Source organism: Genypterus blacodes, unplaced genomic scaffold (assembly GCF_046128005.1).
Source record: "Genypterus blacodes isolate CSIRO-AG114 ecotype Tasmania unplaced genomic scaffold, CSIRO-AGI_Gbla_v1 ptg000017l_1, whole genome shotgun sequence".
NCBI classification, from domain to species: Eukaryota; Metazoa; Chordata; class Actinopteri; order Ophidiiformes; family Ophidiidae; genus Genypterus; species Genypterus blacodes.
The window spans coordinates 6,488,955-6,511,505 of NW_027466831.1; the positions used below are offsets into that span (position 1 = coordinate 6,488,955).

General features: G+C 46.1%; 1 protein-coding gene across 3 annotated transcripts in view; it reads left to right on the plus strand.

Moving 5' to 3' along the window:
* The window catches only part of LOC142991237 (arf-GAP with coiled-coil, ANK repeat and PH domain-containing protein 3-like), a 37,609-nt gene that overhangs the window by 10,528 nt on the left and 4,530 nt on the right, over positions 1 to 22,551 (plus strand). Inside the window, exons 2-24 of one of the 3 annotated variants that reach the window (XM_076141291.1) lie at positions 6,643 to 6,700; positions 9,253 to 9,372; positions 9,974 to 10,027; positions 12,349 to 12,407; positions 12,497 to 12,680; positions 12,826 to 12,870; positions 12,963 to 13,058; positions 13,260 to 13,334; positions 14,370 to 14,381; positions 18,178 to 18,290; positions 18,589 to 18,640; positions 18,834 to 18,934; positions 19,049 to 19,160; positions 19,305 to 19,528; positions 19,639 to 19,708; positions 19,794 to 19,888; positions 19,996 to 20,216; positions 20,404 to 20,496; positions 20,658 to 20,750; positions 20,843 to 21,063; positions 21,239 to 21,348; positions 21,427 to 21,537; positions 21,782 to 21,843. In XM_076141291.1, the coding sequence (XP_075997406.1) occupies positions 6,643 to 6,700; positions 9,253 to 9,372; positions 9,974 to 10,027; positions 12,349 to 12,407; positions 12,497 to 12,680; positions 12,826 to 12,870; positions 12,963 to 13,058; positions 13,260 to 13,334; positions 14,370 to 14,381; positions 18,178 to 18,290; positions 18,589 to 18,640; positions 18,834 to 18,934; positions 19,049 to 19,160; positions 19,305 to 19,528; positions 19,639 to 19,708; positions 19,794 to 19,888; positions 19,996 to 20,216; positions 20,404 to 20,496; positions 20,658 to 20,750; positions 20,843 to 21,063; positions 21,239 to 21,348; positions 21,427 to 21,537; positions 21,782 to 21,843 (2,381 nt within the window). Of the gene's footprint in view, positions 1 to 6,642; positions 6,701 to 9,252; positions 9,373 to 9,973; positions 10,028 to 12,348; positions 12,408 to 12,496; positions 12,681 to 12,825; positions 12,871 to 12,962; positions 13,059 to 13,259; positions 13,335 to 14,369; positions 14,382 to 18,177; positions 18,291 to 18,588; positions 18,641 to 18,833; positions 18,935 to 19,048; positions 19,161 to 19,304; positions 19,529 to 19,638; positions 19,709 to 19,793; positions 19,889 to 19,995; positions 20,217 to 20,403; positions 20,497 to 20,648; positions 20,751 to 20,842; positions 21,064 to 21,238; positions 21,349 to 21,426; positions 21,538 to 21,781; positions 21,844 to 22,551 lie in introns of all 3 variants that reach the window. The other 2 variants (XM_076141290.1, XM_076141292.1) reach the window with 2 other exon arrangements.

Below are 22,551 nucleotides of genomic sequence, written 5' to 3' on the forward strand. Positions count from 1 at the left end.
TTGCATTATGACCGCATCACACGCCTGCGTTTTCCAAAATGTTTAAACATATTGAGATGTTTGCGGTGATGTTGGCTGAACTTACAACTACACGGCCGCATTTGTACAAAACTGAGAAAGACACACGCAACATTCCCACCCTGAATCCTGACGTGACAGTGGCGTCCATGTTTCCTTTCTATATAATGATACATGTGCTCGCGTTTCTCACACTTAAACAACCTAACAGACCTGTTTGTGTTCTGCTGACACATACTGACCTGTGTGTGTGTGTGTGTGCGTGTTTGTGTGTGAACATTTCTTGATTCATATGTTCTATGTGTCTGTGTTTGCATTGGCTTACACATATTTGTGTGTGTGTGTGTGTGTGTGTGTGTGTGTGTGTGTGTGTGTGTGTGTGTGTGTGTGTGTGTGTGTGTGTGTGTGTGTGTGTGTGTGTGTGTGTGTGTGTGTGTGTGTGTGTTAGGGTTGAAACAAAAGGCTGGGCTTATCTGTGCCAGACATTCTTTAAGATGTAAGTCATACTCTGTGCTGTGTTAATAAGAACAGTGGCTCCTTGTGCTTAGCAAGTCTGAGCAGTGCAGCTTCATCGTACCTGTGGAAACCTTCAGGCGTCTCAGTTCCGTTGGTTTGATAAAGAAAAGCTGCATCGCAAAACGAGTTGAGGAACAAGTTCTGCGAAGGAAAGTCTTTCGGCCTCCTTTGAAGTTAAAAACAGGCGGTTCTGCAGAAGCGTTTGAGTCTAGATCATCATCATCATCGTGTAGAACGTTCATTCTGATGTTATTCCCTCTTTCCTTGTTAAATCTCTTGTTGTGATTCACCGTCAGCTTAGTCATCACTACTTTTCCTGCAGTGTCAGTGTTCGCATGGCTGTCAAGTGTGTTTGGATTCTATTGCAAAATAAGCAACAATGCCAGCTAATACCAGCGATTATTTATAGCTCAGTGCTGTTAATGCTGGAGCTATTGTGTGAAGAAGCTCGTGAATGGAGAATTGATTCCCTCTCATCAGAGCAAAGCCAAATGAAACGGAGACAGAAACTTCAATTCAGGGCTCAACAGTCTCTTGCCTGAGCCAAAGTCAGACTATAGATCATTCAGCTGCTTGTACAAAGCTGAGCTAAGTGGTTATTATATCTTCTACATATAGCTTCTCTTATTTAACAAACATTGCTTGGATTCATTACTCCTGCACAAAGCAACATTCTATAGATGTATATGTATGTTATAAAAGTCTTTACTGTCCGTCCCAGGCTTTGTTTGTTCATCTGGACTCTTTAGGGGATCGTTCCCCTTTCTCCCAGTCCACCCATCATCTTCACACACTACCAGTTGGAAGCATCGTCGTCCTGGGAACAAAGTGTGTTTGCACCACAGGGGGCCGTTTGCAACGTCCGGCAACTCGTTCTCATAGCTGCTGTGATTCCTCCGCTTCATCTAAATGTCTCTTTCACCACCTAATTTGAGAAGACGAGGGCCCGTAATTATGGTGTCGTGCAAATGTGTGTGCATATGTGTGTGTGTGGGCGGTGGTCAGACATACTACTACACAAAAAACCTCCCAACTCCACCCAGGCCACATCTCCCCTCTGCTGGGGCCTGGATGGGCGTCACAACCCTGGAACCTCTTTGGAAATGTTGCAGAGCGGAGTACTTGTTGAGTAAATAAGAACAAATCTATCAAATCTTTTAAAACAAAGACTCGCCATAATGTGCCTCTGTCTTCTATCCACTACTTGTGCATCACTCAATGATGATGCAATTCACTTTCAGTCAGCAGATCTGCTTCCTGTGAAAACGGCGTGTTGAGTTCTCCCCGTTTCTCTCTCTCTCTCTCTCTCTGTGCCTCCTTCCCTCCCTCTTCCTCTGTCGGCTCGACAAGAATGAGGACAGATAATGAAAATTCCAGCTTCACCTCAGCAGAGACGGATCCCGTCTTCCTGCTTTACACTCCTGAAACACCCCACGTGCTTCCCGTCGGGCTGTTGAGGAGGATATCAGAATGTGGTTTAGAACGATGTAATGACATTTTCACATCCCAGACTGTCGCTCCATCCATCCATTATCCCTTATTCATCCCTTTATCTCTTATCTGATTTGTTACGTCTGCTTTTGTCTTTAACGTTGTTAAACTGAAGCCAGAGGACACAAGCGATGACTGTTCCTTTCTGTCAGGATGCTGTTTGGTCTCTTTGTTTCCAATCGCCCATTGGCGCGAGCGGCCCGTTCCTGCGGGGGGAATGAGTGTGATGTTTGTGGTGCGTGGGGCGGGTGGTGAGGCGTTCAGGGGCGGCAGTGAAGGCAGCTTTGTTTCACAGCGCACATAAGATACTTGTGTTTGGCTCGGGGTTGTTATTGGTGTGAAAAGGCAGTTTGTTTCGCCAAGTGTGTGTCTTGTGAGGTTTGCTTGCTGGAGGTTCATTTGGTCTGTGCACGTGTGTGTGTGTGTGTGTGTGTGTTGGTTGGTGGTGAACCAGTGAAGAATCTGGAAGTAGCTCCATCTTTGCTGATGGAAAGAGTGGACGCACACACATCATTCTCCTCTGCTCAACACACTCCTAGCACCACTTAATCCTCACATTTGTATTCTTGCACACACACTCATGCACACACTCCTCAGCTATGTGCCAGCAGCTAATCACGGAGGGTTTTGGACCAACAGACAGATAGACAGACAGACGAGGAGCGAGACAGATCATCAGACGGACAGAAGGATGAGGAACGCACAGACGGAACAAAGAGAGGGGGGGACGTGTGGTTCTTCGCACGCTGGCACCAGTTGAGCGTACGCGTCTCTTATCCGGTGATGAAGAAATCTCTCTGGACTTTGCAGAGGAACGACATAAAAGCCTGCTGATGTTTGTTTCACCTGATTGAAGCTATATTTAGTGCAGGATGAAGAACAAAGAGACCTGGGCTGCAGTTTATTACCCCCCCTCAAAGACGAAACAAAACAACATCTGAGTCTGCAGCACTATTTGTAAATCCTTAACAAGTTGCTTACTCTCTTTGAAACCTGGGTGTGAATCTGTCAACATTCTTCTGTCTTGATTCTTTGATGGCTTGTAGAAACGTGATGCAGCAAATCGAGCGGTGTAGATTTCACTGGTTGTAGGATAGAATGCAATAAAGATACAAAAATCACTTCTAACAATGTATTTGAGTTTGTGCTGCCGTTTTCACTCACCTGCCTGTCAGCGATAATAGAGGTAGAGAGAGAGAGAGAGGGTGAGAGAGAGAGACGCACGGAGACAGACACGCCAGACAAAGAGGAAATTGGTCAGCTGAAGTGTGAGTAACGCTGATGCCTGTTGCCATAGTGATTAGGGTCAATGAATGGTTGCCATGGTGCTAGCTACTTGGAATTCTGGGAAGGGGATGTTTGATGTGTGTACGTCTGTCTGCGTGTGGTGTTGGTGTGCTGCCTAAAACCACAAATCATCGGCTTACCTTCCGTTAAAAGCATCTAACTGTGGTGTGTGATGGGGGCACAACAACCACAGTAATCAATGATCAATAATCAATAGAAACAATCAAAGCCTCTATGTTCGAATTTTGGTTCTTGGTTTTATTTGCTAAATCAGCTAAAATGGCAAACCAGATGTTTCACTCTAGCTTTTGGATGAAATCATGTATTTTGTGTGTGTGTGTGTGTGTGTGTGTGTGTGTGTGTGTGTGTGTGTGTGTGTGTGTGTGTGTGTGTGTGTGTGTGTGTGTGTGTGTGTGTGTGTGTGTGTGTGTGTGTGTGTGTGTTCGTAAATATCGACCGGCTGAGAGACCAGAACGTGTTTGGCTTATCATCACTGTGATGTACAGGATGTGTCGTATACACACACATTCACACACAAGGCTCCCATTACAGCTAAGGAAGTAGCACAGACCAGCCATACACACACACTCCTGGCATTGATAAACCGTTACACCTGATCGGTTCATTCCATATGTCAACATCTGATGCTTCCGCTCTGTTTCTTTGTCTGGGATGGCGAGCCACGCCGGAGATGTAACACCCTGTGTCTGCTCTGGAAGATGTGGAAAGCTCGGGTAGTATGTCCCCGGGCTAGAAACCTTGTGTGTGTGTGTGAGCTTGCACACCTTGCTGGCGTTTGAAGAGATGTGAGAGGATAGCCAAGCAGGTTTCACGCGTGAGTACACCTGTGTGTGTGTGTGTGTGCGTGCATACGGGGGGATCAGGAATAGATGCTGTGGATGGTTGTTGGGGCTGAGGGGGAGTGCACGTGGAGCTAGTGCACGTGAGGGTCCCTCCCCCATCCTGATGATGTCACACCCCAGTACAGTATGATTCCCCCCCCACCCCTGCCTGCATCTGCCTGTGGTGCACACACACACACACACACACACACACACACACACACACACACACACACACACACACACACACACACACACACACACACAGCAAGCCAGTGACATCAAAACTAGATACCGTTTTGATACCTCAACACGTGCGCATCGTCTTCCCCGGCTGGCTTCGTCCTCATGCAGCCTTTATATCTTCAAGCTTTTTTTTACCCATAATCCTCCTCGGGAGTCCGTCTCTCTCCATCTTGCTTGTAATCCGTCATCTCTGCCGTGCTTAGTTATAGTGAATAAACATGAAGGGCTGAGATATATTTAGCGTGTGTGTGTGTGTGTCTGTGTGGTTGTGTGTGTCGCGGGGGCAAATCAGGCTAAATACACACTGGCAGCCTTGCTCACACTTTTAAACACGTTAACGTTTACATTGGTACTTGACCTTGAAAGAGGTTACAACCGCTTTGATGTTGCGCAACACGTAGCAGCGCTCTTTAATCCTGTTATCTGTGTGATGCACTGAGCTCTGCTGCCTGTAGCTGCTGCTGTAGTGAGGAAGGTTCACACATCCTCACACACATCCTCACCATCGTGTCCCAGTCAGTGTGTATGGCAGCGCGGGCCGGGTTTTACCCGAGACTCGCTGTGGCTTTAATGAGCGTGCCCTCATCTCCATCCAACAGCTGTTTAACATTGAAGTGCGTTACGTTGAGAATGATGTCATGGAGAGCATGATGCCAGTGAGAGGGAGTGGAGCATTTTTTTGGGAGAATTTCCTTTAAAGATTCCACGTGCGGTACGAGACCAGAAGCCAAAGCAGTTCTCTCCCGTCGTCTCTGCGCCTTTGAAATTAAGTCAAATGACGGCGTGACGATGGAGCAGAGTAGAAACACAACAGTGTGAAGATCTGCATGATAGAACAGAAGACAAGTGGAAGACGGACCCGTTACAGCTTGAATCGGGCCTGAAAGGTTCAAACCTTTGAGTCTAAACCTGATTGCGTCCCGGCACAGAGCAGAGAGTTTTCAACCACAAACTAAATCAGTATTCACCTTAAATCAATCATCCTCTAGGCTGAAAAGTTGCATCCAGTTTGTCCTGAATTTTCTGTGCACCTCCAAGAGTTGTGAAATCCTCAGGGGAAGAAAGGAATCCTGGGAATGTTTTTGTTTGAAGCAGGTGCTAAGGCTGCTGTCTGACATCTTCGCTCTTCACTCCCCCCTCCCCCGGCCTTGGACCCCCCCACCCCCCTCTAAACCAGAAACAGATGGGGTCACAACCTTTGCAAACCAAACTACTTCAGCAGGTGTTGTTGCTTTACGCTCTTTGTTTACGTCTCCACTCGGCACGTCGGCTTGGCTCCGTAATGACGGAGAGGAGTTGTAAAAGAGAAATTCGATGAAGACGAGGGTGGGGTTGAACTTGCTCCAGATGAGATCATCATCTCTCACAGCCCATAAAGGGTGTGACCGTGATCCTGCGCCGAGTGTGTATCAGGCCTAGACGATCCCGTGACCAGTGTGTGTGTGTGTGTGAGAGAAGACTTAAGAAATACATTTTGACATGATTAGACCTCAGATGTGATCTTTCTGGCACAAGTGTGTGTGTGTTTGTGTGCACTCATGCTTGAGGGTGAAGCTAATGGAAGACCTTGCCGATCACCTGAGACACACACTAACACACACACACAAACACACACACGTACAATTTGTCTCCATTTTACTTACTTGAGTAAACGCAACCAAACTAATTGAATTCCATTTTCCTTCTTTGTTCTATGTTGTCACCCAGTGTGACCTTCTGTGTTGCATATGTAAGTCATAGTCTGTCTGCGCATGATGTCATCCATTGATTTTGCCGCTGGGCGGTGGCCACTAATCTCGCCTCTTGTCGATCTGCTCGTCAGTCTTAATGTTCAGATTAAGCTCAAAGCTTCTGCCCGATCTGAGGCGGCTCCATTTAAAGTAAATCATGTTGATGTTTAGATGTCGACACAGAGTCCAACAAGTATGACGTCACTTTCTTCTTCTTGCCTTTATTCTTTCATCGCTCTCTTGCCCCTCTTTTATTCAGTTATTGTTGCTTTTCTACCAATCACCTCGTCACACATGTATTCATTTTCAACCACGATAATGTGTTTTTCTTATTAATCATTGTGACTGTGGCTCACCGCTAATACGACAAATCCCTGCCAAACAAGCTTGTGATTCTGCTGCGGCCGCGACCGTCCTCAGCCCAACATGTGGTTCCTCTTGGTCGTTCCTTTTGTTTTCCCAGATTGTGGCAGGATTCGTCTTAACCGTCTGTTTTTGTCTCCTCTCTGCAGGGCTGGCATTGACGATGTGGAGACGGACGTGGTCGAGATCGAGGCAAAGCTCGACAAGGTATGTGTGAGAGTAAAGTCACCTTCACCACAGAGATCCATTTTGATCCGTGTAAGCATCCCACAAACCTGTTTAGTAAACACCATGTTATTCATTCATAGTGCGCTAACAGTTTGACTGGGGCCTCACGGAAACACACACACACACACACACACACACACACACACACACACACACACACACACACACACACACAGAGCTTTCTTCCTCTTCCTCTGTTACTCTCTCCTTTATCTTTGGTTTTATGGTTTGTTATCTAAATGTCAGTGTGTCCTCAAAGTAATTGAAGCAGAGAAAGCACCACCAACACGAGTTATGACTGTATACATTATGTTATATACACACACACACACACACACACACACACACACACACACACACACACACACACACAAAGCTACACACATTCTCTGATGATACACACTGATTAGTGTCACACAGGCATCTTTATATTCCGGAGTACATAGGCGTCACACATTCGTCCTCTGTTTCCTTGTAACTTAAACTCACTCAGCTCTTATGGGGGGTCAACATGAAGGGCGTGGTCCCCAGAATGTGACGCCGTGCCGGCTGTATTTTAAGCTGCATGTTTTCCACATTGTCAGAAGTAAAGGATTGATACGTGTCTGGCCCAGGCAGTCTTGGGGGTGCAGAGGCGAGACGACGCCTCTCCAGATAAACTAATAGACACGCACATCCGATAGCATTTAGAGGATGAGGTCATGTTAATGCGGTTAGGTAGTGACCACACCCTCTCTTCCTCCATCTCCTTCGATTGGTATTTAACAGAAATTCCCACTTCCTGTTTTGGTCCAACCACTCTGCTGCTCTGTATCAGCGTGGGACATCATGGCTCCTGAGATCCTGTCAGTCTGGATTCTTCTGTTTCAGTGATGAGCAAACAGATTGTTGGATTGTTAATCATCATCCAACATCAGACTCTTCACTGGTTTGGCACCTCGCTTAGATTAACAAGGCAACAGGCGACATCCCATATAAATGCCCCTCATCACACACACATACACACACACACTCACACACACACAAGTGTGCATGTCCACACGTCCACAGATTATTTCTGCTCCTCACAGGTCACAGCTCTCCTTTGAACTTTGAGCTCAAGCGGTGAGCGAGTGTGTGTGTGTGTGTGTTGGTCCCATCAGAGTGGTTGATTCAGCTCAGCAGGGGGGCAACTCTGTTAGGATGCTGGTCGTGACCTCACACTTAAAGCACTTAAAGGAGAACATGGATGAGATCACTGTCAGCTGGACCTGCAGGTGGCGACGCTGAGAGTTGAGGCCAGTTTGAAACGATTACGTGTCCATGTGACCATCGGACAAAGTAGCATCTACTCTGGTTCTAATGGGCGTGGCCTACATGGATGAATGCAAATAGACTCAAGGAACGCAGTAAATAAAGACTTTTGATACTTCAACCCACAGTTTGAAGGTCATACATGTTGTTTCACATGTTTCCCAAGCTGATTTGACTGTACATCTTATTTATCTACAGTCCACTGCTTTGGTCATTTAGCGCAACAACCTCTGTTAGGGTCTTCACTGCCCCCCCCTCCCCACACATGGATGTTCCGGTCCATTTGCTGACAGGTCCTGACAGATATTCAGAGTTTCTAATGGCTGTGCACTGACCCCTGGGGGCTCAGCACAGCACAGGATGAGATCACATTCCTCATATCATCTAGCGTGTTGACAGATGTGTTAGTCAGAGCAGCAGCTCTACCATAACACTGTCACTCCATTACTGTATGTGTGAACACAAACATGGCTAACAAATGTATAAGCCATAATGTAAAGTGGTTATTATAGCGCCACCATCAGGCTGACGGGTACCTAGATTTTCTACTGGATTCCACTGGAAGCATTTAAAGGTCTTTTTCTTGTAATGAAGTATTTTTTTGTGGCATCTGGTGCAGTCGTCGCCACACAGTGAACCACAGTGTGACAGTGTGGCGTCCATGGGAACTGCTGCGCCAAATGGGATAATTAAAGGTTCACTCAACTCTCTCCTTTGCGTAGGCCACCTCAACCCTGACCACACACACACACACACACACACACACACACAGACACACACACACACACACACACACACACACACACACACACACACACACACACACACACACACACACACACACACACACAGAGAGAGAGAGAGTCTGATTCTCTAGCACTCGTACATCTGCACCAGTAATGACAGTGTTCTACTCTGCAGTGTCTCATATTACCCTTAAAGTGCATAAAGTAGCGGTTTCCAGTCGGTGCGGTGTTCAGCAGCACATAACATCACCGAGAACTGTCTGCACCTGGTAATATACATGTTTACAATTAGGTTACTGTGCCCTTAGTCAGATTGCTTTAGGTTCCTACTTGAAAATAAGGGAAAATGCTTGAAAAATACTCAATTCTTATCTAGATACTAAGAATCATTTGCTTGGCCTGAATATGAATGAAATGAGTGATGCATAAAAGTCTTTCATTTAAACAAATTGTTCCTTTTGGGTGTTAAACGCACTGCTTTGTGTTGTGCAGCTGGTGAAGCTGTGCAGTGGGATGATCGAGGCCGGCAGAGCTTATGTCAGCGCCAACAAGCTCTTCGTCAACGGCATTAAGGACCTGTCGCACCAATGCAAGAAGGAGGAGATGATCTCTGTGAGTGAAAACGTGTTTTTGCTCTGGGACATGAGTTGAAAAGCTGCAGACACACACAGGCACAAACACACAGACAGACTGACTGGCCGCAGTCCAGATCTCAGTCAGTTTCTCAGCGAGTAACTGCTCATCCATCTTAAGCCTCTGCTACAACATTCCACAGCGAATAATAATAACAATAATAGTCCTAATGGTGTAAACAGGATTGTCCAGACACGCAGCTGTCCAGCTGGTGTAAGCATGCGAGCAGTGACCACATGGCGACGGGACGTGTTTATTCTAATAGTTTACATGGCTGGAAGCAGAGAGATGTGAAATCTGTTTTATGGTTTTCTTTGAGGAAAACATTTGGAATGTGTTTCCTGTCAGTGTGGGTGTCGCCTTGGTAGCTTTGGGGTGAAGGAACACAGACGCAAGCGCTCCCAAACCTTCAAAACATACCAGTCAGAAGGTTATTGGTTTGTAATAGGGACGCATCCAAAAACACGTTCTACGACCTGTGATTTATTGATGAGTATTTACACTAATAGGAACATAATTTATGTCCATTTATGCTTAAACTGTGTGTGTCTGTGTGTGTGTTCAACATTCGAAATTGCAGGAATGCCTTGAGAAGTGTGGAGAACGCCTTCAGGAGATTGTCAACTACCACATGGTAAGACACTTACACAAACACACACACACACACACACACACACACACACACACACACACACACACACACACACACACAGACACACACACACACACACAGACACACACACACACACACACACACTTAGCCACGGGCAGGAGGTCGAAGTAGAATGGTGTTCATACACGCCCAGGTCCTACTGGCATGTTAACCTCTTTCAGACATCCAGTCTCTCCTGAGCCCAGAATTACACAACACACACACACACACATGCACACACACACACACACACGTGCGCATTTAACTGTGACTTCACTCTGTGACGGTGAATCTGTCCACACAGACCAATGCACATGCATGTGTCTGATTCAAACCACATGCTTCCCCCAGATGTGGCCGCTTTAACGCACGCACACTCTGACACACATACACACACACACACACACACACACACACACTCACACACTCACAAAATGCACATACGCATACACTAGTTTTATTCAAATGACTCCGGTATGATTTCTCCTCATGACTCCGTGTGATTAAGAAATCCTCTCCTATGCCAAGGTGCTACAGGTTCTGTGGAATCTGAGGGCAGTTTTACAGTAAATGAGACATTTCCCACATTTGGAGTGATGATATGAGTGTGTGTGTGTGTGAAAACCAAAAGCAAAGGTCATATTAAAAGGACTAAGAGGTGTTGCGAGCTGTGTGCATATCTGAGCGTGTGTGAACAAGAGAGAGATGGAGACAGAGAGAGAGAGATAAAGGTCAGAGAAGGGAAGGAAGTAGGAAATTAGGGATTAGGGAAGAGCTGTGGGAGGAAAGAAGCGTGAGGAGGAAGAGGACAAACATCATTACTCCTGTTGTTTGCGGCGAGCCACCCACAGATAAAATGAACTCATGTCTCTCATATGGTTATCATATAGATTTAGTGGTAAGTAACTGTCATTCCTCCCTAAGCCTTCTTCTTCTTCTTCTTTGTCTCTTTTTGGACATTTTTCATTCCAGTTCCTCCCCCTCTTCCTCTTCACTCTGCCAAGGTCAAAGCCTGTTTAACCCCCGAGCTTTTAAAATCAAATCAAAGGGCCTCGATTAGAATCCATCAGCTGCAGCACTCCAATGCAGTCCTCACCCTCCTCTCTCTCTCTGATTGTCTTCCTCTCTCTCTCTGATTGTCTTCCTCTCTCTCTCAATCTGCACCGATGTGTTTTGGTGTCAGTTTTCTCGTTTGTTAACTTATCACACACAAGTCAGCGCCTTTAAAACCCTCCAGGCAGGAGAGATTAGGTCCAGATTGCTCTGCTGCGTTCTGTTTATTTTGTTATCACCTGTTTCTTTTCCATTTCTCCCTCCCCGTTTACCCTTCACCACAGGCGTCCCCCTCCACCCCCCAACTCCACCCTCCTCTCCTTCACTCTAACACCCAGGAATTACACTAATAGCTTGTCTAGCTGTCGGTATGAATGGAGCTGTGGAGGGGAGGGGAGGGGAGTGGGAGACACCCACTGACCACCCACTCCACTCACGCCTGTTTCTGAACGTCTTGTAGGACACAAAAGACTCTGTTAGTGCGCGACACGATATACTAATGTGTTCATTTCCCAACCTAGTGTGTGTCATATAAAGAACTGCTTCAAATCCAACCAATCTGTGTGTGTTCAGACCAACAGTGATGAGATTGAAACCTCATATGTATGTATTGGATCAAAGCCTCTGCTAAATGACTCAATGTAAGTGTAAATCTCTGGAGAAGGAGTGTGTGCGTGTGTGTTCTGTAGGTGTAGGTTGGGTTGGTTCATGTCCAGGTCACCATGAAGCAGAGCAGGTTTGGTTGGAACTTTGAGATTAGTTTACACCTCCAATGTTGAGCTGCTGGGAGTGATTTACACATATGTACACACACACACATATACATACACACGATACAAAGAAACCACAGGTTGGTATAGGCTGTAGGAGACAGATGAAATGGACAGATTCAGATAGTATCATATATGTTTACCATAGCATCATAATGTTCTATCTGCACACAGACCACATGCTGCAGCTCTGTGTGTGTGTGTGTGTGTGTGTGTGTGTGTGTGTGTGTGTCATCCCTTTCCCCTTTGAATCAATTGACGCTGATAACATGGCAGAGCTTACATTGCCACCCTGTGGTGAGATGCTGCAACTACAAACGACCATCCCACATGTTTTCCTACTTTCCATTGTTTCCTCATGGCCTGTGACAGATCCTGTATATTTGAATTGTTATCCAGATTCAAACGAGGCTCATGCTGAAACCCTGAGGCTTGTATGTAATTACATGTTTCTTACCCTCTCGTGTTCTCTGCTTCCAGATTTTGTTTGACCAGGCTCAGAGGTCAATCAAGCAGCAGATCCACACCTTCATTAAAGAGTGAGTCATCGCTACAGCTTCAGTCAACAAAGTAATGCATTTTCAGGTTTAGAGATCTGAACAAATATGTGTCTCCCTGCTGCTTTCAGTGACGTGCGCAAGTTCAAGGAGACCAAGAAGCAGTTTGACCGCGTGCGAGAGGACATGGAGCTGGCCCAGGTGAAGAACGCCCAGGCACCTAGGAACAAGGTGCATGAGGCAGAGGAGGCCGCACAGGCCCTCATCCTCAGCCGCAAGGCCTTCAGACACCTGGCTCTGGACTACGTGCTGCAGGTGGAGCGCACACACGCACACACACAAACTGTACTAACAGTGTTGTCCAGTAGATGGCTCTCACAGCTGCAGAGCCCACATGGATTGCTATGACACTTGATCCTGTGATTTTACATCTGCTTCTCTCCTCTGTGTGTTTTTGCAGATTAATGTCCTACAAGCTAAGAAGAAGTTTGAGATCCTGGATGCAGTGAGTAACCAGTTTTATGATACATAGCAAAGGGAAATGTGTGTATGTTTTTGTAAGTGATGTAACCTTACATCTCTCTGTGTCTCTTCCAGATGTTGTCCTTCATGCGAGCCCAGTACACACTCTTTCAACAAGGCTTCAACATCCTGGATGAGATTGACCCATATATGAAGAAACTGGCTGCCCAGGTGAGGGAAGACGCACACACACACACCCAGGAAATGCACATAATAAAGCCTACATGCGTCTCACACACTGATGCTGCACCTTAACATCACAGCAGGTAGAGCACACAGGTGTAACTGCACTGTGTGTGTGTATGAGTGTGTCTGTGTGTGTGTGTGTCTCTGCTGACCGCTTCGCTGTCCTGTGTTCTGTCCTTTGCACAGCTGGATCAGCTGGTCATCGACTCGGCCGTGGAGAAGAGGGAGATGGAGCACAAACACGCCCTCATCCAGCAGAGGGTGAGAAAAACACACAGACACACACATTTCCTCTCTATTCACGTGCATAAAGACGTGATGACAGCTGATGGACTTGTGACAACGCTGGTGTGACAAATATACCTGACATATACTGTACCTCTTTGTGACTGTGCAGCGCAACTCAAAAAACAAACTGATACTAGAGAATTTCATCTCCTGTCTGGAATCTAAAATGGGTGTAAACCTCTTATTTTAGCATCAAACACCTTCTTAAGAATACACTTTGAAAGCTTGTGTGTGTGTATGTGTGTGTGTGTGTGTGTGGAGTATTGCGTGTTGTGACTCAGCGAGGCACAAAAATAGGAACGACGTCTTTGTGTGCAGTGACACAAATTAAGAGGTAAAAGGTAGCAAAGCTGCTCCGTGGAAGATGTTTGATAGCTCAGCCAAGAGAATTAATACTGACACACACACACACACACACACACACACACACACACACACACACACACACACACACACACACACACACACACACACACACACACACACACACACACACACACACACAGAGAGAGTAACACAGCATCCATCTGCTGTCTGATCAGTGTAGGTGCCAAGTGGCTCCCTGACATGAAGGCCTCTGCTTCACTTTCACTCCTCACCTCTGAGGCCTTCAGGGGGACAGAAGCACTACTTAGAAAGAACAAAGGAATGAAATATGATGAATAAAAAAGCTCTCAGAATGAATGGAAGACAAATGGATCATCATGCTGATAACACCATCATCAATTTTCAGCAGCTTCACACACACACACACATTGTTATCTGGTTTTATCTTTAACATTCAGGACAGCAGAGTGGAACCTAATGCCTCAAATTTGGTCAAATCAGCTGTTTAGCTTTCTTTCCTTTGTCTTTTAGAGGCATTGTGCTTTTCAATTGCACATTGCTGTAACTTGTAACTTGTGATTCTTTCACCTTCTACAACTTCTAAAACAATACTGTGTTATTAACCCCTCCCTCCCCCTCTCTCTCTCTCTCTCTCGCCCGACCACACTCTTCCTCCTCCAGACCTTAATGCAGGTGAGTTTCTTAATCGACTCGTGTGTAATGAAGGTAGAGTCCAGGTCAGATGTCTTGCCACCTGTAAACATGGTTGACTCCGCCTGCTTGACCTTCACTGTGTTTACTCGATTCCAGCCTCCGTTCACACACACATAATGGTATAGGTCGTAAAACGCCGGCCAGCAGATGTGTTGGCACCAGTCTGTGTGTGTGTGTGTGTGTGTGTGTGTGTGTGTCTCTGTGTCTGCCTATTTGTGTGCACTCGGTAGTTGTTAACAATGTAGAACAGATTGAGTGATTGATCATGGAGAACAGTTTTATGGTCTTCACATGCTGCCTCCTGTTGCAAGAGTCAATAGGCTGTTTGGAGTTCTAGTGCAGCGGGTGTGTGTGTGTGTGTCTGGGTGTGTGTAGGGATCTCTTCATGGTTTCAGACATGTGTGGGTTTTCTTTAATGTTTCACACATGCACAGACACAAACATAAGCGTCTTTGTCTTAAATAGACGTGCACACATACGGTGTCATGCTCTCAGAATCAACTACAAAGATTCAAGTCAACGTGCCAGAACCAGTTAGATAAAAAGCTGTACAAACATAACTCTACTCACATTTAATAAAACAGTTCTCCTTTTAATTCTTTCTCTAGCTTTAGTGTTGTTAGTCTTACTTACTTATTAAGCACAAAAGCTGTTTGAATTGGCACACTCATGAATCTAAATATTTTTTTAGGTCCTTTTCCAGTGAAATAAAATACCCGGAGACACACTTGTAACTAAACAGCCGTGCTCACCTTGGCTGTGAGTGAAGCCGGCAGCCACATGCTTCCTCCTCTGTCTGTCAGCAGCCAAAGTCAACAGATGCCGTTATAACTCACAGCAGGCAGGTGGACGTGAGGCCAAAAGAGAGAGAGAGAGAGAGAGAGAGAGAGAGAGCAAAAAAAGAGAGAGGTCACTGACTCGGACGGAGAGGACAGAATGACTGAGAAATAGGAAATTATTGATCTACAGAAAATCAGCAGCATTCATTTACCAGGATCAGATCAGAGGCTTTGGTTGTGTAATGATTGATCACACGGCAATGAGATGAGCAAAACTAATTCAAGAGAAAAGACAAAAAGGCTTTTTTCTCCCTGAACAGTGATTTATTTTTGGCCATATTAACATGTAGAGGAAGCCAAACCACAAGACAGCAGAGTTTAATTAGACAGGTTTTGATGCTTTATTAAAGGGGCTGGCAAACTACTGATGTGTAGGAATCAATGGAATGAGGAAATATGATGGAATGGAGAGTAGATCTGAAGTGAAGCCAAATCAGTGGAGGAGTCGTTGTTGTCGTCCTTGATCTTTTCTTTTGTCATTTCCCTCATTCCTCTTCTTTTCTTCATCCATGATTGCTTCTTGTGGTAAATTTCACTTTATCCAACTCACTCCACAGAGCTCTCTCCCTCTCTCTCTCTCCATCCTTTCTCTCTATTCTAGTTCTTTATGTGTCCCACGACTTCATTGTGGCTCCCAAGGGCATTGTTGCCTTCAGCTCTCTCATCCTCCATTGTTTATTCCTTTGACCGGAGTTAAGGGGTAAAAACAAACCACATAAGAGAGAGAGAGAGAGAGAGAGAGAGAGAGGGATAGTCCAATGCCAGAACTTTATTTCATCTGATGATGATGATGATCTTAGATTGCTCAAGTTGTATATTCATAATACATGAGCATCTACAATTACAGTATGCATTGTCTCTGGTGTTGTAGCTGCTCACACGTTTGACATAATGAAAAAAACATTATTAAGAGGAAATATATAACCTCGAGAGATGCAATATACTATAAATACCGGTTAGATCTGTGAAGCTTTTCATTGTAACTTTGAAGAAATGTAATGTAATTGAAGTTTTGAAGGCAGTGATGCAGACTGGACTACATTATATATTACACAGACTGTGTACTCTGTAAGATGTATGTATGTTTTTTTTGCCAAGTCATAACAAAATGAATGGGAAGGGACTTCATAGACTCAGTGTTGTTTCCGTGGTGTAATGACGTCACTGTGTTTGGGAGGTCGTTTAACATAAATGGGCGCCGCCGCTGTTCACACTTGTGCCCCGCATTCTTGCACGGTCCCGGTTGATTTAAGGTGGGAAGCTGGGGGCTCAGGTCGGTGTATGGGGAGCCATAATTTCAGCTTGATTAAACAGGAATGGCCTGCAGAGCCTCAGACAGATGGAAAGCAGGGTCCTCCAAATCTCAGAATAGCTGCGGGTGGCACGGGAGCTCTAAATCCCGGTGCGGGGGCGGGAAGGAGGCGCCGCCCCTGCACCGCGCAGCCTCCACCGTAAAATGAAACGTTTGATGTGCGACGGGGTCAGCGGGGCACGCGGGCTCCGCGGCAGCTGTATGGTAATGAGGCTCGCGGCAGGAGCGCGTGCTGCCGCGAGCCGACAGTCTGCATTCTGCGAGAGACGCGTGGAGCTCGTGCGCTGCTCCAAGAGACGAGAGATGCTGAACGTACTCTGACAAAAAACGACTCATCAGTTATACTTTTATTTTAAGTTAATTAAGTTTGAGCAGTTATCAAGCTTTATTTATTTATTTATTTTTATTTTACTTTATTTAATTATCTTAGTTTGAAATGTTGTTGGACGTCAGTGTGGTAAAGATGAAGATCTTTGGCAGGCTGGATTATACACTGGTGAGGAAAAATATTTAATCATTTCCTTTTATTTGTTATTATTAATAAGATTTAATGTACTGATTATTTTGTCACAGGTTTGTTACAGACTCACATCTAACATTTTGGAAGAATTAATAAGCAGGGTATATGTTACTCCCTCTCATTTTCATTGAAATTAATATTCTGTTTCAGGGGCATCATTCTACACGTGTAGTGTATGCGTATCTTTGTACATGTGTGTGTGTGTCTTGTCCTTTATCATGGCTCTTTTGAGGAAACACTTCCAACACTGCTGCACGTTTCATCAACTAATGATTTTCACAATACCAGTATGAACTTTAGATGCCACACGATGGGGTCACTATTGACCTTTTATATGACCTTTCACACTTATGCAAACCAGTAAGTGAGGGGTCAGCCAGGGTCAGCTCAATTTGCAGTTTTTTGTCATGTGGGCCAGTGGAAAACGCTTATTTGTCCCCAAAAATCCCCTAGAAATCCTCTTTGTTAAATCAGATTGTTAGATTGGTATCTAGCATGATCAATGAACAAATCTTGGGACTTGAGACGTTGAGACATCAAGTCAAAGGGCGCTGATACACAAACAGACTGTGATTATGTGTACACGCGTGTGTACCTGTGTGAGCAGCCTGCCATATGCCAAGTGATACCTTGCTTCAAATCAAAGAGCTCATTATATCAGTGTAACCTAAGCTGGCATTTAAATCTTGTGTTATGGTAGCAGATGTCTTTAAATGTCTTTCTTGGCTCTTTGTGGACAACACAGGTTAGGAAAGTGGAGAGGGTTCAGCTGACAGGTAGAAAGGTCCAGGTATGATGTGATCTTTGGAGGTATACTGATGAGCAGATGGCCAGTGAGGGAGACAAACAAAAAGTTGTGCACAACAGAGGAGTAGACCAACAATGGTCGCGGTATCTATCGCTGATAGGGCTGATATCACTGTACAGTTTCCTGTGTTATCTTCATTCATTTAAATGGACTTCTGCACCGCTCTTCCAGCTCCAGTGTCAATAAGCAGCCTGTAGATACATTTTACTTCTTTGCAGACGAGTAGTTAAACTGCAAGTTATGTGTACGTTGGCTTCTTATATGTGCCAAAAATATGATGTTTGTTGTCTCTACAGGACTTTTCCTATGATGACCCCAAGTTGGAATTCAACGTGGATGCACCCAACGGTGTGGTAATGGAGGGCTACCTCTTCAAGAGGGCCAGCAATGCTTTCAAGACCTGGAACAGGTAAGAGAGAAACAGAGGGGCCAGTTAGAATAATCAATAAGCATGTAAGGTGGTTAAAAAGGAGACAACACAAGAAAAAGCCCCAAAGCTAAGCTAAGCTAAATGTGGTTTGTTCAAAAGAAGGAGGAAGCCATTAGCCTGCCCTGTAAACAGTAGTAGTTATTATTGATATCTTTAATCATTGTGGAGCTGATCAGTGGTTTTCTCCATACAAAAGTTGAATTCAGCAAGCAGGCGTGATTGATCATCTCTCTAACAGTCATTAACTGTCTGCCTCTACACTCTCTCCTCCCTGAAGGCGGTGGTTTTCCATACAAAACAGTCAACTGGTCTACCAAAAGAAACTCAAGGTACAAATTAGTACATTTGTATATGTAATGTGTTTTCCTCCCGAATGGATCATAATGGAATTGAACCTTTGTTGTTGAAGTTGGAGTTGTTGTTTGCTTGTCATTTCTTACTTGCCAGCGATGAAGAGGCAAACGTGCTGTGTGTAGTTTCAGTAGAGTTGTTGTGATTGACTCTCCTCCCCGTCAATGACAGGATGCTTTGACGGTGGTGGTGGAGGACCTGAGGTTGTGCTCCGTCAAACCCTGTGAAGACAATGAGAGGAGGTTCTGCTTCGAGGTGGTTTCACCCACCAAGTAAGTGTGTGTTTTGGTCTCTCACAGGATTGCCCAAATTATCTGTTTTTTAGCTGATTACACACAGCTTAAGTTATGAGAAGGTAAACATAAATGATCTCTACAAACCTGTAGGAGCTGTATGCTGCAGGCCGAGTCTGAGAAGCTGCGGCAGGCTTGGATCCAGGCGGTCCAGGCCAGCATTGCCTCTGCTTACAAAGACATCCCTGACAATTATTACATAGAGGTATGAACATACTCACACACACACACACACACGTAGACCCGACAACATCTTGTGTTGTGAGTGTAATGATTATTGGCTGTAGCATAACTGTAGCATGTTAACCTACTGGCTGATTACAAAATCTCTCTCCCTCTGTCCTGGCAGCGCTTAGACCGGACGGCCTCGCCCTCCACCAGCAGCATCGACTCGGCCAGCGAGCCCAGAGAGAGGGGGGAGAAGGCCGGCCGGGTAGGGGGGGAGAACCTTCTCCACAGAGTCCAGAGCCTGCCGGGAAACGACCTGTGCTGTGACTGTGGACAGGCGGCCCCCTGCTGGGCCTCCATCAACCTGGGAGTCCTGCTCTGCATCGAGTGCTCAGGGATCCACAGGTAAAGAGACGCCGGACAGCTTAGAAGGATAAAACGCAACAACAAATAACATCTTGTGGTTGAAGTCTTCTTGTTTTTATATTCCTCTCTCTTTATCTTGTCTCCTATAGGAGTTTAGGTGTCCACTGCTCTAAAGTGCGTTCATTGACGCTTGATTCGTGGGAGCCAGAATTACTCAAGGTGGGTCCTTCAAACATCTTGACACTGCCTTGTTGTTGAAGCTGAGAATTAAGTCTGTCTCTGTGTCCTTCAATGTCTTGTTCAGCTGATGTGTGAATTGGGGAACACAGTGATCAACCACATTTATGAGGGAACGTGTGAAGAGCTGGGAGCAAAAAAACCCAAACCCTCCAGTTCAAGGTCAGCCTTTTAAATCCAGCAGGAGCATTTCAGAACCGGACAAGGAACGGCACCCCCGAAAAGTTGCCTCATCCCTGTTGTCTTCATGTGATCCACTTTCCCTTTAGGCAGGAGAAGGAAGCCTGGATCAAGTCTAAATATGTGGAGAAGCGCTTCCTGAAGAAGATGAGTGGGAACGAGGCTTTGTCTGAGGGGGAGAGGAAGTCCCGACCCTGGCCAGTGAAGAAGTGCCAGCGACACAACAGCTCCGTCCGTGCTCCTCACAAAGTCCGCAGGAAATACCACCGATACGAGCCCGGCAGCGCCTCTCCTGCTAACCTCTCAGCAGGTCGGCATTCATACGTGTAGTACTGGTGAAAAGAAGAATGTGCTAATGATATGTAGTGATATATGTGTGTGATTTTAGTATTTAGGAAGTAAGTTGTTTATTAAATGTAGAGTTGGAGTGTTTTCATCGCACAGCACTTGGACAATATGAAAGCCACCGCTGATGTCCTTTTCTGTCTCTTTTGCAGCTGCAGCAGCAAAGTTCCGTCGGGATTCTCTCTTCTGTCCCGATGAGCTGGACTCCCTTTTTTCCTACTTTGACACAGGCTCTGGTCCTCGCAGTAAGTGCCTACAAGAGACAGATTCCCATCAAAACCCAGACAGAAGCAAAAGTGTAGTAATCATAATTCTTCCTTCTTCTCTGTGAGCGCTCATGTGTGTGTGTACTTGGTGCTCTGTAATGATTAACGTGTCCGTGGCTTGGCGCTGCTTGGCCCCGCAGGTCTCAGCAGTGACAGCGGGCTGGGAGGAAGCACCGACGGCAGCACGGACATCCTGGTTTTCGGCTCAGTGGTGGACAGTGTGACAGAGGAAGGTGAGATGAGCGTATGTGTGTGTTACTGCGTAGAAGTGAGACAGAAGCGAAAGTATTTTTGTTGACATGTCTGTTGGTCCCTCTCTGTTCAGAGGAGGAGTCAGAGGAGTCTTCCAGTGGTGAGGTGGAGATTGAGCAGGAGGTTCCCTCAGACCCAGAGGACCCGAGAGAGCTGCACCCTGGGGCGCTCCTCCACCGCTCCTCCCGCCTCCACAACTTGCCGCTCATGGCCGAAGCGTTGGCTCACGGTGCCGACGTGCACGCGGCCAACGAGGAGGAGGGGAAGACGCCACTCATCCAGGCTGTGGTCGGGGTAAGTGAGCAGCGACAACAGTATGAATATTAGTGAATTTCCGTGACCACAGGAGTTTGAAACTTTAATTTCACTTAATAATTCTTTAAATATTGGATTAGTTGATGACAGAAGAAGGACTTCTGCATTTTACTCACTCGTTTCCTTTGATTTCCTGGACTCTCTGTCTGATCAGGGCTCTCTGATAGCATGCGAGTTCTTGCTACAGAATGGTGCGGACGTGAACCAGAGGGACATGAGAGGCAGAGGCCCCCTCCACCACGCCACCTGCCTTGGACACACCGGGTAACACTCGTCTGCACCTATTTATCTACATGTGAATAAAACGGTGTCTGTAACTTCTTTGTCTCGTCGGGCCCACAGGCAGGTTTGTCTGTTCCTGAAGCGAGGAGCATCACAGACGGAGGTGGACGAGGAGGGTCACGACCCCCTCAGCATCGCCGTGCAGGCTGCCAATGCAGACATTGTGACTTTGTGAGTGAACACTTTACATTCATACACCATCAATTCATGCTTTAGAGTTGGTGTCCTTATTGTGTCTGTACCTCCTCTCTCTCGTCCTCCTCGGTCTCCTGTGGCTTCTCACCTCCCGTCACCTTCTCGCTCACTCTCCTCCTTCCTCATCTAAACCCTTTACACATTCTCTCTGTCCCTCCGGCCTCCTCTGTTGTTCCGTCTCTCCTGTCTGACCCCACGTCTGTCCCACTCTCCTCCCCAGATTGCGCCTGGCCCGGATGAACGAGGAGATGCGGGAGTCGGAGGCTTCGCTGGGTCAGCCAGGTCAATACTCCAGCAGCAGCCCCACTGAGCAGCAGTATAGGAAGTGCATCCAGGAGTTCATCTGCCTCACCATAGAGGAATGCTAGTGGTCACATATAAGAGCATAACTCTATATGTGCACCTCACATAATGGCCTATAGGAGGTGGAGTTGCCCTTAGACGCTGATCTGTGGCACGCTGCTTTAGTTACACAGATCGAGGCTTACGGGCAACTTCACCGGAGCGTACCACTTGCTGGTCGTGGGGGTGCGTCACAACATAGGGAGACTGCTTTTGGACCGTTCTGACTCTACTCACTATACCACCCACCACCTTCATCTTCCTCGCCACTTTGTTTTCCGCTTGCCATCACTGAGCGCCACCTGCAGTATGCTACGACAGCGACATCACTCACAGAGTTCAATGACATCTTGCTTTTTGGTGTTGTTACTAACAGTACTATTCTCTATCTTATACTAATATGATGTAACCCCCCTTCTTCTGTTCTGGCTAACTCTTACCTCTGAATAATCTGCATTAACACCCCCCCAACCCCTCTCACCCCACCCTACCCCCCCATTAATGGGAGCTGTAGATATACATATTTAGTAGTTATATTGGTAATCTTTAAAATATGTGCTGTGGCATGAGGTGAAACTGGTATTTGTCTCATAACTAAAAGAGATGCTTTGGAGTAACTGACAGTGCTATCACGGAGGAGGCGGAGTT